Raw genomic sequence first — 26,094 nt, forward strand, 5'->3', positions numbered from 1 at the left:
TTGGGTTAGAATGCCGCCGGATTCTTGAGTACGCTGCCAGGATATCATATACGCTGCCAGATTCAAGAAACCCCCATCGTTCAAAGATATCAAGTACGCCGCCGGAATATCGAGTATGCTGTCGGATTTTCTGGGTTCAAACATGTGTTCCAAACATATCGACTACGCCACCGGAATATCAAGGGGTACACCAGTGGAGATAGGGTGCACACCGCTGGATTTTAGAGTACGCCACCGGAATATCTAGTACGCTGCCGGATTTTCTGGGTTCAAACATGTGTTCCAAACATATCGAGTACGCCGTCGAAATATCGAATACGCCCCCAGATTCTAGAGTACCCCACCGGATTCTAGAGAACGTCGTCGGAATATCAAGGGGTACGCCAGTGGAAATAGGGGGTGCGCCGCCGGAATATTGAGTACGCTGCCGGATGTTCTGGGTTCAAACATGTGTTCCAAATATATTGATTACGCCACCGGATTTTAGAGTGTGCCGCCGGATTCTAGAGAACGCCACCGGAATATTAAGGGGTACGCCAACAGAAATAGGGTGTAAGCGGAAAAGGAGTGTACGCCGGCGGAATCTCATACATAGAGGCAGTATTATTAGAAGACAGTCACCGTTCCATATTGATTCCCACGTGTCGTGGATCCAACCGTCTATGCATATTGGCGACGGCTAAGATTTAAAAGAACCCAAGGGACTCTGGATTCAAAGAAAGATTTCAAATCGAAACCAAACCGGATGTGTATAGAGGCACCAGCGTTCCAAAAGATTTTTCAACACGTGTCAAGCATCCATCCGTCTCTAGTTATTTCCAATGGCCAAGATAGAAACGAACCCAAGGTTCTGTGGGTTCAAATATACATTCAAACGAACCAAAAGAAGCCTTGTGAAGCGCGTCATTTAATGGGCAGTAATGAAAAATGAGATTTATGTTGATGTCAGAAGGATATCAGGGTCTTTTTCCCACCTGATTTTGAAGAATCACCCGTGTTTGATGCTTGTTTAAAAAGGTACGTGAAAAACTTAGTAAGGGACCCGGACAAGGTACCCCGACAAGGTACGTGAAAACCTATTTACGTTGTGGCCCATCACATGTACGATTTTTGGGGAAAAACCTATTTACGTATACCCGGACAAGGCACACCAACTAAGTTTTTTCCCCAAAAATCATTTCCATAGGATGATCCTAGCTCTCTGATCTATATAGGAACTGCATATTATGGAAACCTTCATAGATCGGAAGGCTAGGATCATCTTTCCGGTTTCTTTCCACCTACCAAAACTAAAGTATCCTTCTTTTTTTTTGTGGGGAGATGAAATATTCACCCTCTTTTCTTCCCTGGCCCACCCCCTTGTAGTGTAAAAAGAATAGTTGTAAATCCACTCGACGCATGTGGCCCAGGGAAGGAACGGGAGCGTACATGTCACTTTCCTTTTGTTGCCATAGTCTACGAGAACAATGTACGACTCGTATGGGAGGTGGAGCACATGGATCAACAAATGGTCCATGCGGGGCTAGAGTTTTACACTCTATCGTGGAATGTCTCTGGTCACATTATTGTAGTCCTTACCTCTGCGTTCGTCTTGTTTACAGCCTCACGTTTCACGTTTGCACTAAATAATTAAGACAGAGTGGGTTCCACATTTGATTGCTCGGAACCATCCACTTGATAGGCCTTGCAGAGGTAAGGACCACAATATTGTGACCAGAGACATTTCCACGATAGATTACAAAACTCTAGCCCCGCATGGACCATTTGTATCATGTGCTCCACCTCCCATACGAGTCGTACATTGTTCTCGTAGACTATGGCAACAAAAGGAAAGTGATGTGTACGCTCCCGTTCGTTCCCTGGGCCACATGCGTCGAGTGGATTTACAACTACTCTTTTTACACTACAAGGGGGTGGGCCAGGGAAGAAAAGAGGGTGAATATTTCATCTCCCCACAAAAAAAAAAGATACTTTAGTTTTGGTAGGTGGAAAGAAACCGGAAAGATGATCCTAGCCCTCTGATCTATAGAGGTTTCCATAATATGCAGTTCCTCTATAGATCAGAGGGCTAGGATCATCCTACGGAAATGATTTTTGGGGAAAAACCTATTTACGTTGTGGCCCATCACATGTACGATTTGGATCATCCATTGCGTGATCCGTACAGTTCATTTTGAAAAATACGGGACTATAAGGGCTTGCACCATATAAAATCTCACATACATAAAGGTCACGTGATCATTGGGTGAGAATCGACAAAAGTCGGGCTCAGCCTGATCTTTTGATGGGTTGAGCCGATGTTTTGATGAGTAGACTCGATTGCAACCCATGACGTCTGAGGAGTCGGATGAGTATTTTGAGGTGTAAGGGGTATCATGTTGTGTCAATTCGGAAACAATGAGAATTCATCTGAGTCTAGTCCTTAATTTGGAATCGTGTTCCTTGATCATGGTGAAATCTTGAGCCAACTGTTCAAACTTCTTGGCCCACACATTGTCGACAATGGCATGGGGGAGGTATGAGCACCAGAGATTATAAGGGAACAGTGAGAGAAGTGAGAGATTCGGCCTATCTTATAAGGGATTGGTCTCGTGGAATTTGTGACCTTATTCCTCAGTTTTGTGACCTAATCTGATGAGGTTACGATTTCATAATGAAGATTATGATGCAATTACCACCGACCAGAGAATGATCTAATGAGGATGAGGATGAAGGGGCTAAAGATACCTAAGGTGGCTTTTTCTTCCCTTTTCACGGGAAAGAGACCTGTGAGCCCCGACTACGTACTTCTATTCTAGCGATTTTGGCATTGAGTGCTATGGAATATGGGATGTTGGAAAGTTGCCTTATTTCCCAAGCCACGGACATATGAGTTGTGTGATTTGGGGAAAGCGAGTATTGGCTTTGTAGCCAAAATAGAAAGTGTTTTTTTTTTCTTTTTTTTTGAAAAACTCTCCCACTCTCACATGTCTTTGCAAGAAGAGAAGAATAGCTAGGGTTTGTCACTCTTGGAGATGGTTTTGGGTGCTCTTGGAGAGAGAGAAAACAACGATCACAAAAGGGGCTTCTAACAAGGATCACAAAAGGGGCTTCTAAGGTTTTCTCTAAATGATTCTCTTTGTTCTCTAGTTTGAAAGAGAAGGAGAAGATTGGCAACGGATTTTCTCTTATGCGCACTACAAGAGAGGAAATCAAGAAGGGATTTCGTATAAGGATTACAAGGGAAGGGTTTGGGATTTGATCAAGTGTTAGATTGATTGAAGAACCTTTTGTAACCTTTACTTCTTGATTAGTGGAATATTTCTCTTGGATCGCTCGTGGACGTTGGCTTTGCCGAACCACGTAAAAATTGTGTGTTCTTTGTGGTTGTCATTGTGTGGTTTGTTATATCTTGCTTTAGATTGTGGATTTTGATCGGACCTTTGTCCGTCATATTTTCTACATAGGAAATTATTTGAGCACTACCATGATTTGATAATGATGCGCCAAGCATCTTAAAGCTAATATTTTAACTGCTGTCAGAAGAATATTACAGGTATCAAAAAGCTTTTACAAGCCTTTAAATACTGAACGACAAGATGCACCACGCATCTTTATCAGAGAATTTATACGATGGGTGGCCGTGAGAACACGTGAAGTCTAAAAAAATTAGGTACGGCCCACTTTTTTTAATGATCCAAACCGTTCATCTGTTTGGGCACAACGTAAATAGGTTGTGCCCAAAAAATAATTTCCATAGGATGATCCTAACCCTCCGATCTGCAGAAGATTCCATAAATGATTTGTGGAAATCTCCATATTCAGCTCAGTTCAGATCGGAGGGTTTAGGATCACCCTATGGAAATGATTTTTGGGGCACAACCTATTTACGTTGTGCCCAAACAGATGAACGGTTCAGATCATATAAAAAATGGGCTGTACTTACTTTTTTAGACTTCACGTGTTCTCACGGCCACCCATCATATAAATTCTCTCTTTATCAAAACATGGTAGCACTGAAATCATTTCCCTAGAATATATAAGGCAGTTCCCCCTAGAGTGAGGCCTTCATATGCACGAGGGTAATGTAGAAATGCCAGGGGATTCCCTGGATGCGGTACGCTCCGGTATACCTCCCAAACGGCCCATTTTAAGAGATGTACTAATGTCCGGTTAGAGTGGCACCAGAGAGAAGCTCGTTTCATATACCCATCGGTACGAGGTTGGCGGTTAGAAATATCCCGTGTGCAGTGCTCGCGTCCATATGCAGGGACTCTATCCGCGGTATAGGGACTAAGTGTGTGCATTATGGCTCCTAGTGTGCTCCTAGGACATTTTCGAAGGGTGCAAAGCAATAGATCTTGGAGTCATAATTTCTATTTTTTTAATTTTTTATCTTTTTATTCCTTTCTCCCATTTTTACAATTCTCTCCTTAATTATTTTTTTACCCTGAAATTTATCTAGGAAGGCACCTTGGATTTTATTGATGAAAGAAAAAGAATTCTCTCCTTAATAAAAAGGACAATTACTGTAGAGTTAGGCTTCCCCGGTAGAGTCGCCTCTGTGGGCTCCCTCGCTCACGCGCGCCGCTCTGCGAATGCTTTTCGAGCCCGCTTCTCTCTCTGCTCTTTGCGGTGATGGTCCCTTTTCAGATTTTTTATCGGTTTTCTTATATTTCGCGCAGTGATATTTTTCAAGGGATTTTGCACTTTCCTTTTGAAGGGCGATCTGTCCATTAATTAATATTAACGGATGGATAGGACGATCCACACCATGAAGTTTCAATAGGAACCTCTGGGGGTTTGACTAGAGCTGTCACCTAGGGTATGGAGCCTAGGACCCGTATGTGACCCTCTGGATTCACTATCTATATCGCTATAGATCAGGTAGGCTTGGGAATGGAAGGTGTTAGCCACCATTCCCGTATGGTGATTCCGGTGTCTAAGTAATAGCCTTGCTTTTAAAATAATTGTTCAATTGGCCTTAGGATAGGTGGTAATCAATGAAAATCCAAAACTATAGTGAAACTAAGTTGTCGGACATTTGCAGCCTAGGGATTGCGGTCGCAATCTTCCATTAGGCAGTTCATTTTTATTTAGGTCATTTCTTGTGTATTAACCTGTACTTTATTGAGCGTGCATGGAAGAACAATAATGAACTAAGAACTCAATGAGGTCTAGTGATGCAAATTATGCACCACCTGAAACTAGAATCGATAAAGGAGGAAGTCAAATTAATTTTATCACATGATTGGTTTTGCCTCGAGGTTTAGCTTCATTGAACCCTAAGCTAGCTCCTCGAGGTATAGGGTGATTGGGTAGTGTCATGAGGTGGTATAGGGTTCATGTAAACTTAATTAGGGTTCATTGAACCCTAACTAATTTTATCAAATGATTGGGTAGTGTCATGAGGTTTAGGGTTCATTGAACCCCAAGCCTCATGGCCTTCCCCTACTTAAGACAGATTATTCCTACCACTAATTTTACGTGATTTTAGACAAAAAAACAAAACATCGCTTGACTCCTCAGTGTCTTCTTCGCTTATCTGACTTTTAGTCCTTTCAGGGAGCTTAACACCTTGTTTAGGGTTTAGGGTTTACGGGTCTTTATAACTAGGACTTCCGGCCAAAATTTTAGGTTATAAGTTCTTCCCCTAGATGTTGCCAAAATTTTCCATCCAGTGTTTTAAGTCGTAAACTTCATGACAAAAAATAAGTGTTTTCCTTTCTAAATGAAAAGGTAGAAATTAAGCGCGGTGGAAACTTGAAAAAGATTTTCCTTTACACCACTTTTGGATAAACAAAACAGGCCATGAGTGATAAAAAGTCTTTGCAATCTTTTAGATGATGTCCCATATTTCTTAATTGGGTGGGTAAGCTAAGGGTTTAGCCTGTCCCCTACCAAATTTTCATTACTAAAAAGAAAAATGCATAATCTACTTACGTCTTCCCACTTCAATCCACTTCAATGATTTGTAGAGAGATGTGTTGGTCTTCCTAGACATGTTTTCTTTTTAGATTGATATTTAAAGAAAAAGATTATGTAAGAAAATTTTGGATACATAGCGCGCCATGAGGACGGCATAAGGGAAACCATATGCCATATCACACACTATTTGCCGCCATGACGATTTCAACGATCACTATTGCATTGGTATAATCAATTAAATACAAGAAAAAAAAAACATAGGTCAGCTTGATATAATAACATATTATTCCTTTCAAGAACAAGACAATACAATAAGAAATGACACCAGCTAGCTTCATGGTTGAAAAAGATTCTTAAAAAGGTGAACAACCCAAAGATCCCTTAAAGAAATTTGCATTAGACCCATTAGAAATCTAAACATGTTCCATGGTTCTCAGCTCCGAGGTTGAAGAAAAAGCTCTTCCATGGTGCAAAGGACTGTGTTGAAGGTTGACATCTCTTGCCAAAAATGCAAGAAGAAGCTCTTGAAAGCGGTATCAGGACTAGAAGGTAAGAACAACTGCTTACTGATAAGTCACAACCCGATTGAGCAATTAAATATTTCTGTTTATGTAAGTGTTTAACATTTTCTTTTCTTACTATGTGTATCATGAAAATTTCCAAATATTTTCCACTAATTGGACTTTTATCTTCTTGTGGGTTTTCAAGATTTTAGCTTGAATTTCCTGTTTGATTAGCCTTTTTCCCTTTTTATAGAATTTACAAAGTTATCTGGGAATTTAGCTGATAATTAATGGATAAAATGAGCTCGAAAGAAAAGGGAAAAAAAAATAACCCCAATAGAAGTTGATGTCATTGTTTTCCATAATTGTTATTTTTGCATTTATGCCTTCTTTTTTCCTTCCTTTCTTTCCATTATGTCCCAAATGCCCATCATGGGTCACGTAGAATGAACAACTTATTGAGTATTTCACGTAGAGGTTTATAATATTCAGATTATTGTTAGTATTGCAAGGGCGCCCTAGCATAAAAAGCCGGAAAAGAGCCCTTGATTGGATCCACGTCATTAAGTACAACCGAATTTACTTCCTCACCTGATTTTAAAAGGTTATTGAAAATGATGTGGATCCAATCAAGGGCCCTTTTCCAGCTCTTTATGCAAGGGAGCCATTGCATCTATCATTCCGATTATTATTATTATTATTATTATTATTATTATTATTATTATTATTATTATTATTACTGAAAAAAGGGAAAAACCATTCAAGTTCCTCATTTGTTCATCTTGGCAGGCATAGATAAAATCGAACTTGATGCTGCTAAGAACACATTAACAGTCACAGGTGATGTAGACCCTTACAAAATAATCGTAGAGACGAGGAAAACCAACAAATCCGTTGAAGTCATGACCATCGGCCCCCCGCCTCCTCCCCCGAAACCAGATGCAGGTGGCGGGCAGAAGAAACCCGACGAAAAGAAGCCTGAAGAGAAGAAGAAAGCTGAGCTGCAAGTTCAACCGCAAGTGCCCTTAACATGCTACGAGTGCGAAAAAATTGGCATCCACGTCGGACCCTATGATACCCACTTGTCATGCTCCATATTGTGACACATAGACCCTGATAATAAGGATATTATAATCTCCATAATATGTATTTTAGAATAATTTTGCAAGTTTTGTCAATTTATACATGACTTAATGCTGCGAATGCTGCAACATTCATGGATACTCTTCCATTTAAAGCTAATTGACCTTAATAGGTTCTTGTATCATTTTTGTTACGAACACAAATCGATTCGCAACGGATTTGATCTTCTCAGAGGGAAGATCGGCCTCTTGATCCACTTCGAAGGAAGGATCCGTCCTCCTTTGTGCATAAGACACTCTCTAGAACAATTTTCTTCATTGCACAAAAAAGGATGCCTACATGTTATTTATAAAAGATCTCTAATCTAGCTAACACTTATCAATGAGACTCCTACTTATCCTAAACAACTAGAAAACAAATCTAAAAATACCCATTTGGTCACGTAACATTCCACCCCCCTTGGAATCAACCTTGTCCCCAAGGTTGGATTATTCGAGAGAACAATTTAGTCCACCACGATCCCAAGTCCTATTGGACATAGCTGATATTAGCCTTTCCTGTTCTTCAAGATTAGAGACCGTGATCCTTCGAACCCCGCCTTCAAAATCCGATGTGATCCAAGTTCTAAAGAAATGCGATTTTTCATGGCGTTGCATCAAAATGATAGGACGATCTAATAGTTGAATGAAATCAATTTGCTCTTTGGTAATGTATTCAACTAACTCAGCCTTGTCGCCATCAATTCTTGCAGCTTTCTTGACGAAAACATCATTATGCTTTTCTTCATCATTGAGCAATTCCTCGATCATTATACTGATTTCGTCCAAACCTTCTGCAAATCGTTGTTGCTCTTCCATCTTTTTGAAAAAGATGCTTTGAGCTTTTAAAAATCTTCATGCACGGAATCCAAAATCTCACAGAATGTCTGATACCACTTGTTACGAACCCAAATCGGTTCACAATGGATTTGATCTTCTTAGAGGGAAGATCAACCTCTTGATCCACTTCGAGGGAAGCATCCGTCCTCGTTTGTGCACAAGACATTTTTCTAGAACAATTTTCTTCATTCCACGAAAAAGGATGCGTACATGTTATTTATAAATGATCTCTAATCTAGCTAATACTTATCAATAAGACTCCTACTTATCCTAAACAACTAGAAAACAAATATAAAAATAATAGAAATCTAAATTGATTTGTTTCAGCCAAGCGGGGACCCATTTTGGTCACGTAACAATTTTCCATTGGATATTGGAATGAAGCTTTTATTTCGACATAAAGCAAAGACAAAACCACAAATGCCCTCAATATTGAGGAGTCGATTTCATGTGTCGCCACCATTCCCAGAATGGATGACATTATCTTAGTCATTCATGGGAAAGTGAATGGAGTGAGTTCAAGCGAGGCACTTAATCACGGCGGAAATGTAAGAGCGGCCCTGTTTTGGATTTTGAGAAACAATTGTGAGTCCTGAGCTGATTGATTATTGGACTCAAATTTATTTTTAATTTTGAGTCTAACAATCAGTTTGGGTCTCACAATCGATTCTCAAAATCCAAAAACAAGACCGACAGGGTGAAACAACTTCGAGTAGTACCCCCCTTAGTACCCTCTTGCAAGGAAAGGTCATGGGTCCCCATGAGTTTTACTGTTGATTTCTTCTTCATAATACTATGATGAATGACCTCTTGGTAATTCTTTACATTGCTTCATCGTTCAGTAGATCCACTCATCTTCTAAGGGTGGTATATGTTATCCATTCTGGTTCCCAACTTAAATTTTGAAGTAAAACACCAAGACCGAGATGGGCCTCATCATATAAATGGACCCACATTCACCTTTTACCTATTGCTCCTCTGGGCAGTCTCCCACCATCATTTTCACCTCTGCTCGATTTCTTGAAGTCTAACCGACCACACACCTCATTTAGTGAACTCGAACGTAAAATAAAATTTTCAGATTTGGTTAGGTTTCGGTAGACAATTGGGTTCGAAGAGGGCAAAGCAATAATAAAAGGTTAAGAAAATGCTTGTATTTACCACTTGGCAAATTATTTTCAACTAAAACATGATTATTTACAAACCATGGTTATGATTGTTTAAGAAATGATAGTTTTTTTTTTTTTTCTTTTAATGGCGCAATCAATGTCAAAGAGGGGAAAACCCCAATTGCAATCCGCTCTTTGAAGATAGTTGAAGCCGAGCGTGCAAGTAATTTTAGCAACTCTATCTCCGGGGTTCAAGTAAATCATTTTTAATCTATAGTTGGGGTTTGTACTTAGAGGAGTGTGCTTTGAGAGTTTTTAAAATGCCCAAAAAATCACTAGTTCTAACTTCTAAGTCTAAAATAGGTTAACATAAAGGTTCAGTAAATTTGAGTATCGTTCCTCCAAGAAATGAGAAATACTTCCATTAACATGAAGGTTCGTTCAGCTAGTACAAACCCCAACCTTCATGGTCAACCCCACTTTAGTTAATGAACGTTCACTTGAGTAGATTATAAATTATTCAGTGAATTTTGCATTGACCCATTCATTCAGTGCCCTTAATCAAAGGCATGTTTTATCACATAGTTAAACCCAAGGCAGTGCCTACCAAGAAAATACACCATATTAGTCAAGGAGATCCCACACGCATCATATTTGATCCAGCCATATTGGTTTGAGAGTTTATAACCGTCAAATATGTGGTAACGATTTGTATAGATCAAGCCATCTCAAAATAAAGCGGATGCTTGAAGTTAACAGTATATATGTAGATATATAGCAAACGAGTTTATCAGAAAAAAGAAAGCCCTAATCACCTTAGAACCGTCACATTTTGGAACTAAAGGATTCTCAGTTTCTCTATGTATAAACTGAGTGGAGTAAAATCCGCCGGTATTTTATTCATATTGGCTCACAGGCCGTATGTGTAGTGTACCTGTTTTCATAGCAGCAGAAGAAATTGAGTTAAACCAACACATTAACAATAAATTCCACCTCGAGAGGTGAAGGAAGCAAAATGTTCATCTCGAGGGTCAATAAAACCCCCTTCGGAAACAGAAGGATACCCTTCAGAACTTACAACAAGAAGATGGAAGCATGTGTGTATGTTTCTTTTTTTAATGGTAAAACATGTCTATGTTAAGAAATTACAAAAGAGAGAAGATACGAAATATTGATTTTCATTTGGAAATGCAGCCTCAGATATATGAATATCAGACAATTGGAACCCCCTCTTGATTCGAAAGGTTAGGTGTTGCAAAGTAGCAATCAAGGTTTTAAATTTCAATTTCGCCCACAACCAAAATCGAAATAATTCGGTTTCGGTGGAAATTTCTGCCGACATCTTGTAAAATTCAGTGAAAATTTTGGTATAAATCTTTAAAATCTCGGTGGAATGTGAAAACAAAACTTCAACCGGAATTTCGCCGAAATTCAAAATTTTGGCGAAATCCAGAATTTTGGTGAAATCACATAAAAAGCTGATCACGATATCTTTCGTTACGGTCCCGGCAAAAACCAAAACATTTTGGCTGAAACGACATGTTTCGGCCAAAATTTTAAAACAATGGTAGCAATCTTGACAAAATGATATGCAGGCACTTACCTCAAAAAAACTAAGATTGGTAGTGAAAGGTGTTGAGGATCTCTGAATTTCAGAAACTTCGGAGAGCTCAGGACTCTATATTGCCATTTTCATCTCTATTTTCTGGTGAGGATCATAACCCACGAGTGTGAAATCTGCCGCCTCAAAGGAATCGATATCCTTCTTTTGAGGATTGATCTTCAGGACCTGTAGGCAATTTTAAAAAATAGTGGACCTAAGACATGATAAGTAAAGACAAAAACAGTTTAAATCAAATGAATCAAACTGCCCTGCTTCCTTTGATTTACTTACGGGGAAAGGTTTAGGGAGTTTCTGAAGCTGATCCTGAAGAGGCCTGACATGAGTTCTGTAAATATGAGCATCCCCCAAAACATGGATAAAATCTCCAGGAATAAGATCTACACAAGAACAAAAGGAGAATAAGTTAAGAAGAAGATAAACCAAACTGACAACCGATAACCAGTGGCAAATATGCAGGAGAGTAAAAGCAAAAGACGAGTCATGTTTTGAGATTTCAATCAGCTCTTTCAATTCAATAAGGCTATGTTTGGCAACCAAGGAATTTTTTATGGAATATTAGCTTAGCAATTGTATATAGACAGAGGTAAGGAGGGTAGCCGAGGGAGAGAGAATTGAGAGCGCATGAGTGACGAGAAGATGCCAAGTGGCAGAAAAATAAGAAAAAATAAAACCCTATTTTGAACAGAGTTTTTCTCTTCCCAGTTTTTGAGCCACTTCTCACCCTCTCAATTCTTTTCTAGCCCTGCGCGTATCCTTTGGCAACCAGTGCCTATGACGGATCTGCAGCTTAAGTTGATGACACAAGTCCTGAATCTCCAAAATGATACCTGCTAGCTTCCATGGTCTCCCCACCTCTTTGCCGAACCGACTGTGTTTGAGGAATTGCCTTCTATTATCAGTTTCCCTCAAGGAAGAAGATTTTCACACCACATCGCAATGCCCCCTGGTTCCGCTTCATTTGAATCATATATCCCCACCAGACCCAAATAAGCTTTGATAATTCTCCCACTAGAATCAAGAAAAACTCCTGCCAGCCCCAGTTCGGCTCATAGCACTCCCATCAAAGTTCAGTTTTAGCCATCCGATTAACGCCACTCCTTTAGGCATAGCTTTGATATTGAAATCTATTTCCCAAATGATTTTCCTCCAATTTCTCAAAATCTTTAGCATAGGATATGATTGCAACTTCCTGCTATCTTTTGCCCATGCAACTAAATCCAATTTTATGTCCAAAATTATTCGACTTGGGTTGACAGACCTTGAAAGAGGTATAGAGTAAGATTTTGTGCAGATTCGGTGTGTCATGGGTCTTTCCATTGAGGTTGGCAGACCTTCCTGAAAGCTGGTTGTATGTGCCTTGGAGGGACAAAGGCAGTGTCCTTTGGAATGTAGTTCTTCTCTCCAGTTTGTGAGACTTGTGGAAGGAAAGGAATGCAAGGATATTCAAGGGCCAAGTGAAGTCCTCGCTATAGGCATACACTAAGGTAATAGCCTTAACCATAGCGTAGGTTAAAATCCTGCCAAGATTCATATTTGTTTCAGCTTTTTGATCTTTGGAGGGGGTAGAAAGAGATTTGTGTCAGCAGTGCCCAAGTGACCTCTCCGTCTCCAAGATGGGAGCCGCCAGACTTGGTAAAATTAATTTCTTCCGGGCCAGCTGGAGTTGGTGGAGACTTGAGAGATAGATAAGTGAGGAAGCACGAGGTGGGCCTTCTGCTTCCTCAGGACATATTGGAGTAGCTGACTCTAATGAGGCCGAGGTGAGAGCAGTGCTTCAAGGATTGAGGATTATTGAGGATGTCGCGCTGGATAGTCAGATTGCGGAGGGTGACTCCCTTAACGCCATTAAGTGGCTGAAGAAAAGTCATCCCCTCCCTGGAGATTTGCGCATTGGTTTGATGAGATCTTTTGATCGGGTGGAGGGCTCGTCCGTGTCCTATCGCCACATGACAAGATCGGATAATGATGATGCAGATAGATTAGCCAGAGCCGGGGTTGAAAAGGAGGGGCTTGAGATGTTTGATTTCCTCCCCACCTTGACACTGTTGGGTTTTTCTGCTTTGTGTGCTTTTGTCTGCTCTTTTCCTAGTATTAACCATCTCAGTCGCCAAGGTTTTCCCTTGTTTTTTGATTAATATAATCCTTATAATTCAAAAAAAATTATTCGACTCGGGGTTCTGCTTTTCTCACTGAAAATATGATCATTCCTTTCCTTCCAAAGTCCAAATAATTGTATAAGCCAACAACACCCAAGAAATTCTCCCGACTCCCTGAAAGGGATTTCTCCCCAGGTTGAGAATCACTTTTTTAGAGTGTTGAAATAAACAAACCAATCGAAAGCAAAGTAGAAACAAGCACCAAACCTTACGTGCAACAACGCAATGAAGCAATATAAGATTGAATTTTCTTTCACTGATTTGAACTAACACACATCTGCTCACAAGCATAACGCATCTCCGTTTGAGTCCATCACAGCTGTTTATCTCCTTCAACGCCACCGTCAACATGAAAGACATTACCCTATGTGGTATTGAGGTTGCCTTCCAAACTTTTACAATAGGTGATCGACCTTCTCCATTAAGAACCTTTTGAAAGAAAAGAACAAATAGAGAAAATTCCTTGCACATTTAGAATCCAAACTCTTTTATCTGTGCCTGGCTAGCAAGATTGAGGTTTCTAAGCATCCCTAGTAGGTTACAAAAATCATCAATTTCACTCTGTTCTCGGTTTCTTCCAAGTGTAACGTCTCAATATGAAGACAGATCCCCTCTTCTCTCCAAGCAATCACAAACTCTCACCTCTCTATTGGTAGCTAAGACAAATAGGTTCAAAAAAATATGACACAATGAAGACTCATAATCATAAGTCTTTCCAAAATCTAGTGCCATTCCCCACCCACCTTTATGCTGACTCTAGACTTAAACGAAGGTCTTGACAAACAAATGGACCCCACACATCTAAACTTTTGCGTAGAGATGGACCCCTACTCGTTTTCTTCTCCAGATCTCTAGAGCCACTTACGAAGTAAAGCAATATAGAGTTTCTGGTGGGGCAATTCCAACCCCCCCCCCCCCCCAAAAAAAAAAAAAAAGTTATTCTGGTTTGCTCACTTTCTCCCATTTCATGTTGGCTTTGAATCCTCCCACCAAATCGGCCTCTTTAGTCTTCATCAGCATCCAACCAAGAGCCTCAGTCACCATAATGAAAAGATATAGCGATTATGGGCCTCTTCACAAGTCCTTTTGTGCTCTTGAAGAATCCAACCTGCGTACCATTTAGGATTACTGAGACTTGCGTTGAAGAGACCCAAGCTTTGATATTATTTCCCCATTAACTACCAAAAGCCATTTTCCTTTGAATTAAGTGCAGAAACACCTAGTTCACATGTTCGTAAGTTTTTCCTATTGATCTTGCAAAAAATCCCCTTATTCCCTTCTCTTTTCCGTGAATTCGACACTCACTCTTTATGAGGATCCCATCATGAATTTGCTTTCCCCTCACAAAGGCTCCTTCGTATGGTGAGATGACCTCATGCATAACCCCTTTGATTCTATTAGCTAGTAAATTGGTCATGATTTTGTAAGAACTGTGAATTAAAATGATTAGCCTAAAATATTCTAAGTTTCTAACTCTATAGCAAGTTCTGCCAAGAGGAGGACAAAAGTCAACCCCACAAATGACCCTTTTTCAAGCTTTTACTGCTACCACAAAGATAAAATTCATATAAACGTTTAAAATAATTCTACTCATTCCAATACAATCTATATGTTATGAGAAGTAGCATCTATGGAATAGCATATATTTTTATGTCATTATACAACTATTTGGGCGTGCTGCGTGCATAAACCAGGATATGTACAAATGACTTATTTTGGTTTGGGTGGGGAGATTGTAAGATTGGCATACCACAAACATGAGCAATCATGCATGTTAAAAGAGCATATGACGCAATATTGAAGGGCACACCAAGACCCATGTCTGCAGACCGCTGGTACATTTGACAAGACAGCTCTCCATGGGCTACATAAAACTGCAAAAGTAAAATTGCTATCAAAGGTAAAAAGGATAACAAGAGAATATCCAAACAGCAACACCAACAATTTATGCGGTTAATTATAGTAGCATGACCTATACAAAAAAGCATCATATTTTTAATAAAATGGCTACCATTTTCAAAAAAAAAAAGAAAAAAAGCATCATGATAGACATACTCAAGCAGCATTATTTGCTAACCTGCGCAAACATGTGACAAGGTGGAAGCGCCATCAGTTTGAGATCAGAAGGATTCCAAGCTGAGAGAACAATGCGACGATCATCTGGATTGTTCTTTATCTTGTCAATTACATCCAATAATTGATCAAATCCTTTCCCGGTGTAATCGGCATGCATGTGTGTATAGCTGTAAAATGAACAATCTAAAGTGAAGAACTATCCAAACAGGAACAACAAATTTAAAAAATTCTTTTACTAGTACTTTGGGCTGACCTGGCACCAAAGTGTCTCCATTGGAACCCATATATAGGTCCCAAGTCACCATCTTCCCTGCCTGTCAAGCCAATACTAAGGAAAGAAATAAATAAAATAAGTGAGCCGCATGCAAATGACACGTATTTTATATTTAATCGGCTAGGGTTCAATAGACAAGTAGGTGCCTGTCAAGGAAGTCTCTAGACGCATTTCCATCCCAAATGTGTATGCCTTTAGCCTGTAGAACCTGTCAAGAGAGACATCTATTGTGGTGTTAGAGGCTTTTTCATAAATATATTTTGTCATCTGTTCCAAATGACATCAGCACTTGCCTTTCTATGTGAAATATACAAAGAATGTGCAAAAAATGCGTGATATGAGGGCAATAGAGTTAGTTTTGTCATATTCCCACAGATGAAGAAAATGAAAATGCTGGGGCTTATCAAACCATTACAAACTTACCAGGAAAACAAGAGCAAATAAATAATTGTAACTCCAGAGCTCAAATGAATCAAATCACATCAAAATAGTCGTTTTGAACTTTTATGGGGATCATCAAAATCGAATTTTGGGAGGCCCACTTGCCCTTTAAAAAAACCACAATTTATAAGCTTTCACCCATGGCCCACTTGCTCTTTTATCCTGTTGGCGGAAACCCCTTAAACATATTTTGACTCCATTCTGTTGGCCAGCCTAGGGCCCAACACCTGATCTAAATATAGTCCTCTATATAAATACCCATCAAACCGCTCTAAGAAACTTGGTGAAAATGATGGCCTCTTTCATGAACCTTATGTCAACACTAAGTGTTATACTTTGAGGTCGATTTGAAAGAGGAGGGACTACAATGATGTAGAAAGCATTTTCAAACAATATGAACCATAAAGTATCATATTTCATTTAACTCTATCTTTTCATTATCTTTTCAATTTTTCAAAAATGTACGAAGCAGTAAGTAAAACTCTTCATTTTCATTTCATTTTTCCCATTTTATATCTTTTCACTTTTATATTTCTTCTTCCAGTAATTAGGAGGGGGATTCGTGGGTAAGGCTTTCCATATCACAAGTGAAGATCTGAAGGGTTATTTTCAAAGACCTCTTAATGAATCTCATCTTCACTTCTCAATGCACTCTCAAGTCTCAAGATGACGATAGATGAATAAGCTGGAAGAAGCAAACATGTATCAAGAAAATTGATAGGTTTTCCATTCGTCATCATGATACAAAATACAAAGTATTAGAGATCGCATCTTTGAAAGTAAGCTTCACATTGCCTTTAAACGGAAGTAAATGCATTTCTTTTGACTATATTAATAGATTCATATTGAAATAAACAATTGAATATACCGCACGCATCTATATCAATATCACACAAAACCTAGGGTAGAAAGTCTATTTCAAAGTAATTTGATGGAACCTAGGGAAGATCTGAAACATTACGGGATAAGACGATTATATCCAGAATCATAAGGAGATAAACCATAGTTGCAATACGTATTAAAGCCTTGGCGTAAGCTTGTGAAAAGTCAGGGGTGTGAGGCTCTTCAAATGAACTACCAAAAATACTTCCATGATATTTTTCCCAACTGAAAAGGGAATCAGCCAATGCTTATAAATTAAAGTTGTGAGGCTAAATCCTCACAACTCCACATTTCCATTCACAATGCAAAGTGTGAAGAATATGTTACGTTAAAGTCAATAATCGGGCACTCAGCATGAACAAGGTTTGACAACACTAAGCCCTCTCCATTTTCGTAAAGTAAGATCGTCATTTGAAACTTTAGCTTCTTCATCTCTGTATTTTGTCCATCATTTGCATCCCCATCTTCATAATGACATTCAAATCCTCACAACTCCACATTTCCATTCACAATGCAAAGTGCACAGAATATGTTAGGTTAAAGTCAATAATCGAGCACTCAAAACATGAACAAGGTACTTTGACGCAACAGTGAGCTCCCTCCATCTTCATAAAGTAAAATTGTCGTTTGAAACTTTAACTTCATCTATGTGTCTTGTCCGTCATTTGCATCTCCATCTTCTTAATGACATTCTCATGAGCCGACTAATGTATGTCTAATAAGACCCATAGGAGGTATCCTACCACCCACTATAATGTTTCCTCATCCAAGAGCAGCAACATTAGTATACCTCAATTTTTGTTCTCCATATAAATTATTTCCCTCAAGCTAGGCATTCACTTCTCTCAGAATGGATTGGACAGAGTCCAAATTGGTTGTAACTCAACAAGATTCTTTATTTCCACTTGCAAGGCAAAACATTGCAGGCAATGAATTGATTTTGTAGAGAGAAATTTAACTTTAAGAGCATTTCCATCTTCTCCACGAGCTATTTTACCTTTGGATATTAGTAAATAAATTATTTAAAAAAAAAAAAACAAACCCCGCTACCCATGTCAATCTGTTCTATCTAATATAATTCAATAATCTACATAAACGAAAAACTGGCATGGGTGGAAATGACTAATTTTAAGGGAGGCAATGCAAGCTCCCTAAATATATTGATGCAAGAACATCCATTAAGCAAAACAAAAGAATGTAAAGGAGGAGAATAAAGAAGACACAAAGAAACTTGACAGCCTCCATATGTTCCCATCACTTTATTTTGAGACATGGTTTCTCTTGGCAACATGATTCATCTGCAAGAAAATCAAGATTCAAGAAATAATGTAACAGACTTATCACCACACAAATGTGTAAACCCCTAGCAATTTCAATTATGCGTGCATTCATCTATCCAATATAAATACGATTTCCAGGGCTGCTTATCCAGACACAGAAGTGATACATAACAGATCGTGTAGATCCGTCAAATATGATCCAATCTAGGATTGTTGGCAAGAAACATTATGAAACTAGGCAAAGAGTGAAGGACTTTGAAACGTTTTGCGCACTTGCCGAGCTATTAAACGCAGATGTTTCCTCATTGGCATCTTCACTACCATCCCAATTAATATCAATTATTTCGAGGCGATCAAGACTAAAGGATCCTTCTGTCTCAATAATAGCCTCCAGTTCATGAATTGAAGGTGTATAATAGGGTAGATTAAATGAATCCACTTTCTCCTGTTCAATCACTCCCTAAATTGGACAAACTTGTTAGCAAAGCAAAGAAAATAATGATCTATAGAGTTTTCAATGAGAGAGAGATGAGGGGGGTTAAATAGTTACAATGTGAATTTGTTTATACCTGTAAGACCATGTCGTGGAGAGCTTGAGCCAACGGTTCCCAAGAGCAGTCTCTATTGTATGGATATGAGCTTCTCCTTCCATGAAGTGTTAGGACCATACGTCCTCCACCAATTAGTTCTTCCGAGCGTAACTTGAGAAAGAAGGAAAAGTCCCTTTGAAATTCCGCTAAGTAAGCTTTAAACACGCTTGAAGGGCTTGTCTTTGCCAAGTAAATATTACCCTTGTTTAATGTGATGCCCATTTCGTTTTGAAGCCCTTGAGGAACCTGGTGTGTTTTAATGCCTATGTTAGGGTATGCTTTAAAACATGAAATTCCTGCACATGATACATGCATGCTTGCCGCTTCCTTATATGGTCTTTGAATTTTGATCTTTAATGCCTATGTTAGGGTATGCTTTGAAACATGACATTCTTACACATGATACATGCATGCTTGCCGCCTTATATGATCATGAATTTTGAACAAATTTGAGTACATAAATTTATATTTTGCATGAGTTTCCATGTATGTTCGCACACACATACGCACAAGCACTAGTATTCTCACCATCAAATCCTGAGGTAAAATGGTGAGCCCCACTCCATAAAAAATCTAAGGTTTAAATTAGTGGACCCTACTTTTGAATGGGTTTAATTGGAGATGGTGGCCCCACTACATCAAAACATGTGGTATAAAATGGTGAGCCCCACCCTTGGTATGAGTAGGTATAAAATGGTGTGGGTCTCACCCCATCAAAATATAATGTGAGAAATGGTGGGCCCTGCAGTACTGTGCTTGAGGTGTAAAAAAATTCATGGAAAATAATATTCTATTGGAAAGATTCCAAAGTCCAGTAGGTTTGGGTGGAGATAGTGGGCCCGCCCATGTGTGTAAACTGGTGTGATCAACCATAATGCATGGGTTTGGGTGGAGATGGTAGGCGTCATCCCCAGGAAAACATGGTATAGAATAGTGGTTCCTAGCATATCAAAACATGAGGTGCCTATGCATGGGTTTAAATGATGGGCCTCACGCTATCAAAATATGTGGTCTAAAATGGTTGGCCCGAGCATGTTATGCATGAGGTGTAAAAGAATTACCTTACAAAAATCTCAGAAAATATTTTCCATGGAAAATATTTACCAATAAAATTATCCATGAAATTAGTCTTCCAATAAAACCAAATCGTCCAAAAATTAGTCTTTCTAAATACTGATTCCTCTCTCTAAAACCATGCCCCCGACTCTTAAAAGAAGCACTCCTAAAAAATTCGATGTTTGTTTCTAGGAATTGCTAGGGACCATCACAGAAGTCATTTCGTGGGTGCGCAATTGCATGAGAGAGCATCTACCTAAGATGAATTAAATGAATAGTGACAAAATCAGTTGAAAAGTGAGGCTATGTGGCTGCTATCTCATTCAAGAACACTGAAATGCCTTCTGCGATGGTCCCTAGCAAATCCCTTTGTTTCTAGTGGGCTGAACATATTTCCAAAGAAAAATTAAATGATCTTTGTAACTAAAAAAAAAAAATAAATTTAGAGGAATGATAGAATGAAGGGCGCCCTTGCAAAAATAAGCTCCAAGGACGCCACTATTGGTTGCTTTATGCAAAGTCAACACGGTTTCAATGTTTCTAGGAGCATTTCCACTTTTTTAGGTGCATTCCACCTTTTTCCGAGCTGCACTTTGCATAAAGCAACCAATAGGGGCACCTTGGAGCTGATTTTCGCAAGAGAGCTCTACATTCTATCATTCCTCTTTTCTTGAAATATTTCAAAAAATGCCCATGAGAAAAACAATAACGTGGTACAGAAAATTTGCATTGATTAAAATATGCAATAATTTTTAAGGGGATTTGCCAGGTCCATCGCAAAAGGCATTTCGCAGCTGGTCTGTCACATGCCAGACCAGCCACCTCATGAATGGAGACAACAGCACGAGGTGGCTGGTCTGACATGCGACTGTGAGCAGCCGCGAAATGCCTTTTGCGATGGACGCTCGCAATTCCCATTTTTAAAATATTTTTTAGTTCATAAAGTTTAAAAACAGGGCATCCAAAATTTAATTTTTTCCATGATTCTTTCAGTTTATTCGGAGAATTTTATTTCTATATATGCATAATACAATATATTTGTCGACATAAATTTGTTAGTAGGAAACTTTCAATCTAACATCTTTGAGGCCCTATATATGACCTATTTATGGACTGCTCCTACCATGAAGATCACTGACCTGCGAGAGCCAATGGAGACTATAAGAAGAATGAACAAAATGTAGGCTTTTGCTTGGGAAAAGCCTCCCATAAAAGGAACCAGCCACTCCTGCAACAAAACACTGCGCCAAATCGGCCCCTTTCTTTTCATTAAGTTTCTCATAGAAACTTGGTAGCAGATATCGGAAAATGGTGTTAAAATCGTTCCCTGGAAGGTCATTCAAGAACATTTGGAACTCAGGCAACGGATGGTTCAGCTGGTGGCATTTCATCACAACAGCATCTATTATATTAGACAGCACTAAGAAGGTGTTGGGTCCTGAAGAACAACCCAAGTCTGCTATGGTTATCTTCTTAGGGAAAGAGACGCAGTAAAGACTTGATATGGCTTCTTCTATTATGGGCCTCACTTTGGTTATTGTTGTTCTCTATACAAAATGAAAAAAAAAAATGTCATAATCAAATCATGTAGAAGACCATTAGAAGAGAGAGAGAGAGAGACCTGTAGTGATGAATTATTAGCATAGCTGGTATCTCCCACTCCACCATTCATGTGAAGAACTTGTTGGACTTCCATGGCGGGCCTGCTTCAACTAGACGAGATACCTTATGTTTTAATATGTTGTGAACTTCCGTCTCACCTTTTCTCACTTTTATGCATCTTGACATGTCAGTATACTTTGTCATTGTCCGGATTTCCACCCATCTATCCATAATTTATATATATTATATGAGCATGCATTTGCTGCGCTCGAGCACAGAAACAGGGTGAGGCCACATTTTGGGTGGGATCCAAAGCATTCATTTGATGGGCCCTTTCATGGGTAGGGTGTCCACCAAAAATCAGCTCCATTAGATCACCTTAGGGTGTCCATAAATGGACAGATTTGCGGACAAACAGTATCTATCCATTTTTTGCCCCACAAATGGGCACCCATTGGTGATCTAATTGAGCTGATTTTTGGTAGGCCCCTCATCCACAAATGGCCCGCTTCAACTAGACGAGATACCTTATGTTTTAATATGTTGTGAACTTCCGTCTCACCTTTTCTCACTTTTATGCATCTTGACATGTCAGTATACTCTGTCATTGTCCGGATTTCCACCCATCTATCCATAATATATATATATATATATATATATATATATATATATATATATATATATATGAGCATGCATTTGCTGCGCTCGAGCACAGAAACAGGGTGGGGCCACATTTTGGGTGGGATCCAAAGCATTCATTTGATGGGCCCTTTCATGGCTAGGGTGTCCACCAAAAATCAGCTCCATTAGATCACCTTAGGGTGTCCATTTGTGGGGCAAAAAATGGACAGATTTGCAGACAAACAGTATCTGTCCATCTTTTGCCCCACAAATGGGCACCCATTGGTGATCTAATTGAGTTGATTTTTGGTAGGCCCCTCATCCACAAATAGCCTGCTTCAACTAGACGAGATACCTTATGTTTTAATATATTATGAACTTCCGTCTCACCTTTTCTCACTTTTATGCATCTTGACATGTCAGTATACTCTGTCATTGTCCGGATTTCCACCCATCTATCCATAATATATATATATTATATGAGCATGCATTTGCTGCGTTCGAGCACAGAAACAGGGTGGGGCCACATTTTGGGTGGGATCCAAACATTCATTTGATGGGCCCTTTCATGGGTAGGGTGTCCACCAAAAATCAGCTCCATTAGATCACCTTAGGGTGTCCATTTGTGGGGCAAAAAATGGACAGATTTGCAGACAAACAGTATCTGTCCATTTTTTGCCCCCAAATGGGCACCCATTGGTGATCTAATTGAGCTGATTTTTGGTAGGCCCCTCATCCAGAAATGGCCTGCTTCAACTAGACGAGATACCTTATGTTTTAATATGTTGTGAACTTTCGTCTCACCTTTTCTCACTTTTATGCATCTTGACATGTCAGTATACTCTGTCATTGTCCGGATTTCCACCCATCTATCCATATATATATATATATATATATATATATATATATATATATATATATATATATATATATATATATATATATATATGAGCATGCATTTGCTGCGCTCGAGCACAGAAACAGGGTGGGGACACATTTTGGGTGGGATCCAAAGCATTCATTTGATGGGCCCTTTCATGGGTAGGGTGTCCACCAAAAATCAGCTCCATTAGATCACCTTAGGGTGTCCATTTGTGGGGCAAAAAATGGACAGATTTGCGGACAAACAGTATCTGTCCATTTTTTTGCCCCACAAATGGGCACCCATTGGTGATCTAATTGAGCTGATTTTTGGTAGGCCCCTCATCCACAAATGGCCTGCTTCAACTAGACGAGATACCTTATGTTTTAATATGTTGTGAACTTCCGTCTCACCTTTTCTCACTTTTATGCATCTTGACATGTCAGTATACTCTGTCATTGTCCGGATTTCCACCCATCTATCCATAATATATATATATATATATATATATATATATATATATATATATATATTATATGAGCATGCATTTGCTGCGCTCGAGCACAGAAACAGGGTGGGGCCACATTTTGGGTGGGATCAAATAGAGGAAAGTGAAGCTACACCACCGGTGTAGCTAACTTAGCTACACCGCCGGCTTAAAATACAATGGGCCCACATTGTTTTGGTGATCCAAAGAATTCATTTGATTGGCCCTCACATAGATAGGGTGTCCACCAAAAATCAGCTCCATAGGATCATCCCAACCCTACGATTTGTGGAGGCAAAAATGAACGTGTAAAAACCTTCACAAATTTGTCCATTTTTGCCTCCATAGTTTGAAGGGTTAGGATGATCCTATGGAGCTGATTTTTGGTGGACACCCTATCTATGTGAGGGCCAATCAAATGAATGGTTTGGATCACCAAAACAATGTGGGCCCATTGTATTTTAAGCTGGCGGTGTAGCTGGCGGTGTAGCTATATAAAACACACATATGACGAAACCATAATAAAAAAATGAATTGGAACTGATGTTGCACTGTTTGACTTATATCTTGAGGTTAATTCACATTTCATTCCAAAAATGTAATTAAGTCAATTTTTTTATTTAGGTTTTTTCCTTGAAACCCGACCCGACCCGAGATTGGGCAGAGTTTTCCACTCTAAAAAATCAACCCAACTCAAGACCCATGATTCGTGAACTTGACCCAAGGAATTTTCGAGTCGGGCAAAACCCTAACCAAAATCGAATAAGCTTAAGAATTATTCGGTACTTTTCTTATAATGGCTTTTAGGACCTGTCCACCTTTACATTTCATTTCGTGGAGTTCAATAATCTTACCATTCCCCATAAAAAAAAAAAAGGGAGATGATTTTTCACGTGAAACGGGGGCGCATAATCCTGCCAGGCGGGGGGGGGGGGGGGGGTGTGAAAAAAATCACCGCCCTAAAAAACTGACCTCCCAAAAATCAACCCGAGTTGCACCTCTACAATGTTCTCCATCTGCACTGTATTCAAGATGCACTCCTAGAATATTGATTTAGTGCCCCACTTGAGCATGTAATGCATGTCATGTAACATGTTTCCTCCACTTGAGCATGTAATGCATGTCATGTAACATGTTTCCTGTAAATTAAGAAAGCATGTTGTTGGGTTCCATGCAAAAGCAAATATATAGTCCCACATCGGATAAGTGAAATAGATGGGGATGGATTATAAGGGATGGGCACCCTGCCTCTAAGAGATAACTTTTAGGGGTGAGTTCTACCAGGTTAAACTGGTCATGATTGGGAAGTATAGACCTCCCTGTGAAAAAAACCAGTCACTCCAAAAGATTAAGCTGTTGGAGACGGCATTATTTAATCTTTTATACTTTAATGCTCCCCCTCATGTGTGGCTCCTCTTTTTAGGGTTGGCCTACACGTTGCACATGTCGCCCCACTTTCGGGTTGACCATTGCATATGGATTTTTAACACCAAGGAGGTTTGAACTCGGGACCTATGCTCTGATACCATGTGAAACAACCAGTTAGTCCAAAAACTTAAGCTGTTAGAGTTGGCATTATTTAATCTTTTATACTTTAACACTCTCAACCACCAAAACACTCAGTAAACAATCAGTACCACTTCTCTCTCACCTTTTCTCACTTTTATGCATCTTGAAATGTCAATATACTCTGTCATTGTCCGGATTTCCACCCATCTATCCATAATATATATATATATATATATATATTATATGAGCAAGCATTTGCTGCGCTCGAGCACAGAAACAGGGTGGGGCTACATTTTGGGTGGGATCCAAATCATTCATTTGATGAGCCCTTTCATGGGTAAGGTGTCCACAAAAAATCAGCTTCATTGGATCACCTTAGGGTGTCCATTTGTGGGGCAAAAAATGGACAGATTTGCGGACAAACGGTATCTGTCCATTTTTTGCCCCACAAATGGGCACCCATTGGTGATCCAATGGAGCTGATTTTTGGCAGGCCCCTCATCCATGATGGGGCCTTCCAAATGAATGCTTAGGATCACCCCCCAACCCCTCTACCCCCCCCCCCCCCTCCCCCAACCAATGGCCCCACCTGCCTGTTTCTGCGCTCGAGCGCAGCAACACTTTCCCATTATATATATATATATATATATATATATATATATATATATATATGAGGAAAAGGATTGTATGCTCGACCGTACCTAAAGTTAGGTACGGTAGAGTGCCAAATCACATGGGTCCCACATTTTTGGTGAGCATCTAAACTATTCATTTGCAAGGCCCCATCATAGATAGGGTGCATACCAAAAATCAGCTCCATAGGATGATCCTAACCCATCCATTTGTGGAGGCCAAAATGGACAGACAGTGTTTGTCCACAAATCTGCCCATTTTGGCCTCTAGTTTTGGAGGGGTTAGGATGATTCAATGGTGCTGATTTTTGGTATGCACCCTATCTATGATGGGGCCTTGCAAATGTTTAGATGGCCACCAAAAATGGGGGACCCATGTGATTTGGCACTCTACCGTACCTAACTTTAGGTACGGTCGAGCGTACAATCTTATTCCTCTATATATTTTATGAATAGGGGTATTCCTGTTGTTTTGTCATGGTGAGGGTATTTTTGTAAAAATGAAACCCTCGCCCACTTTAT

At 39.5% G+C, this 26,094-nt stretch overlaps 3 protein-coding genes across 3 annotated transcripts; 1 reads left to right on the top strand and 2 right to left on the bottom strand.

Annotated features, from left to right (window-relative positions):
• The first annotated feature begins 6,255 nt into the window (after nt 1-6,255).
• On the top strand, nt 6,256-7,624 carry LOC143892309 (heavy metal-associated isoprenylated plant protein 43-like). The gene is made up of 2 exons (XM_077396829.1): nt 6,256-6,456; nt 7,200-7,624. The coding sequence occupies exons 1-2, from the start codon at nt 6,372-6,374 to the stop codon at nt 7,511-7,513; spliced, it is 399 nt and encodes a 132-aa protein (XP_077252944.1). The 5' UTR covers nt 6,256-6,371; the 3' UTR covers nt 7,514-7,624.
• A 2,456-nt stretch (nt 7,625-10,080) lies between these two features.
• Nucleotides 10,081-15,896, bottom strand: LOC143892645 (bifunctional dihydrofolate reductase-thymidylate synthase 1-like). Its single transcript, XM_077397402.1, has 7 exons — nt 15,757-15,896; nt 15,590-15,664; nt 15,338-15,503; nt 15,011-15,134; nt 11,375-11,481; nt 11,084-11,269; nt 10,081-10,414 (listed from the first exon to the last, which is right to left on the bottom strand). Exons 3-6 carry the CDS (start codon nt 15,491-15,493, stop codon nt 11,159-11,161), a joined length of 498 nt encoding a protein of 165 aa, XP_077253517.1. The 5' UTR covers nt 15,494-15,503; nt 15,590-15,664; nt 15,757-15,896; the 3' UTR covers nt 10,081-10,414; nt 11,084-11,158.
• Nucleotides 15,897-18,056: 2,160 nt separating this feature from the next.
• LOC143892644 (putative jasmonic acid carboxyl methyltransferase 1) lies at nt 18,057-21,666 on the bottom strand. Its single transcript, XM_077397401.1, has 4 exons — nt 21,481-21,666; nt 20,999-21,406; nt 18,783-19,049; nt 18,057-18,673 (listed from the first exon to the last, which is right to left on the bottom strand). The coding sequence occupies exons 1-4, from the start codon at nt 21,553-21,555 to the stop codon at nt 18,440-18,442; spliced, it is 984 nt and encodes a 327-aa protein (XP_077253516.1). The 5' UTR covers nt 21,556-21,666; the 3' UTR covers nt 18,057-18,439.
• Nucleotides 21,667-26,094: the final 4,428 nt, after the last annotated feature.

This window comes from Tasmannia lanceolata, unplaced genomic scaffold, assembly GCF_043159265.1.
Source record: "Tasmannia lanceolata isolate RefF3 unplaced genomic scaffold, GAP_Taslan_0.1 ptg000015l, whole genome shotgun sequence".
Taxonomy (NCBI): Eukaryota; Viridiplantae; Streptophyta; class Magnoliopsida; order Canellales; family Winteraceae; genus Tasmannia; species Tasmannia lanceolata.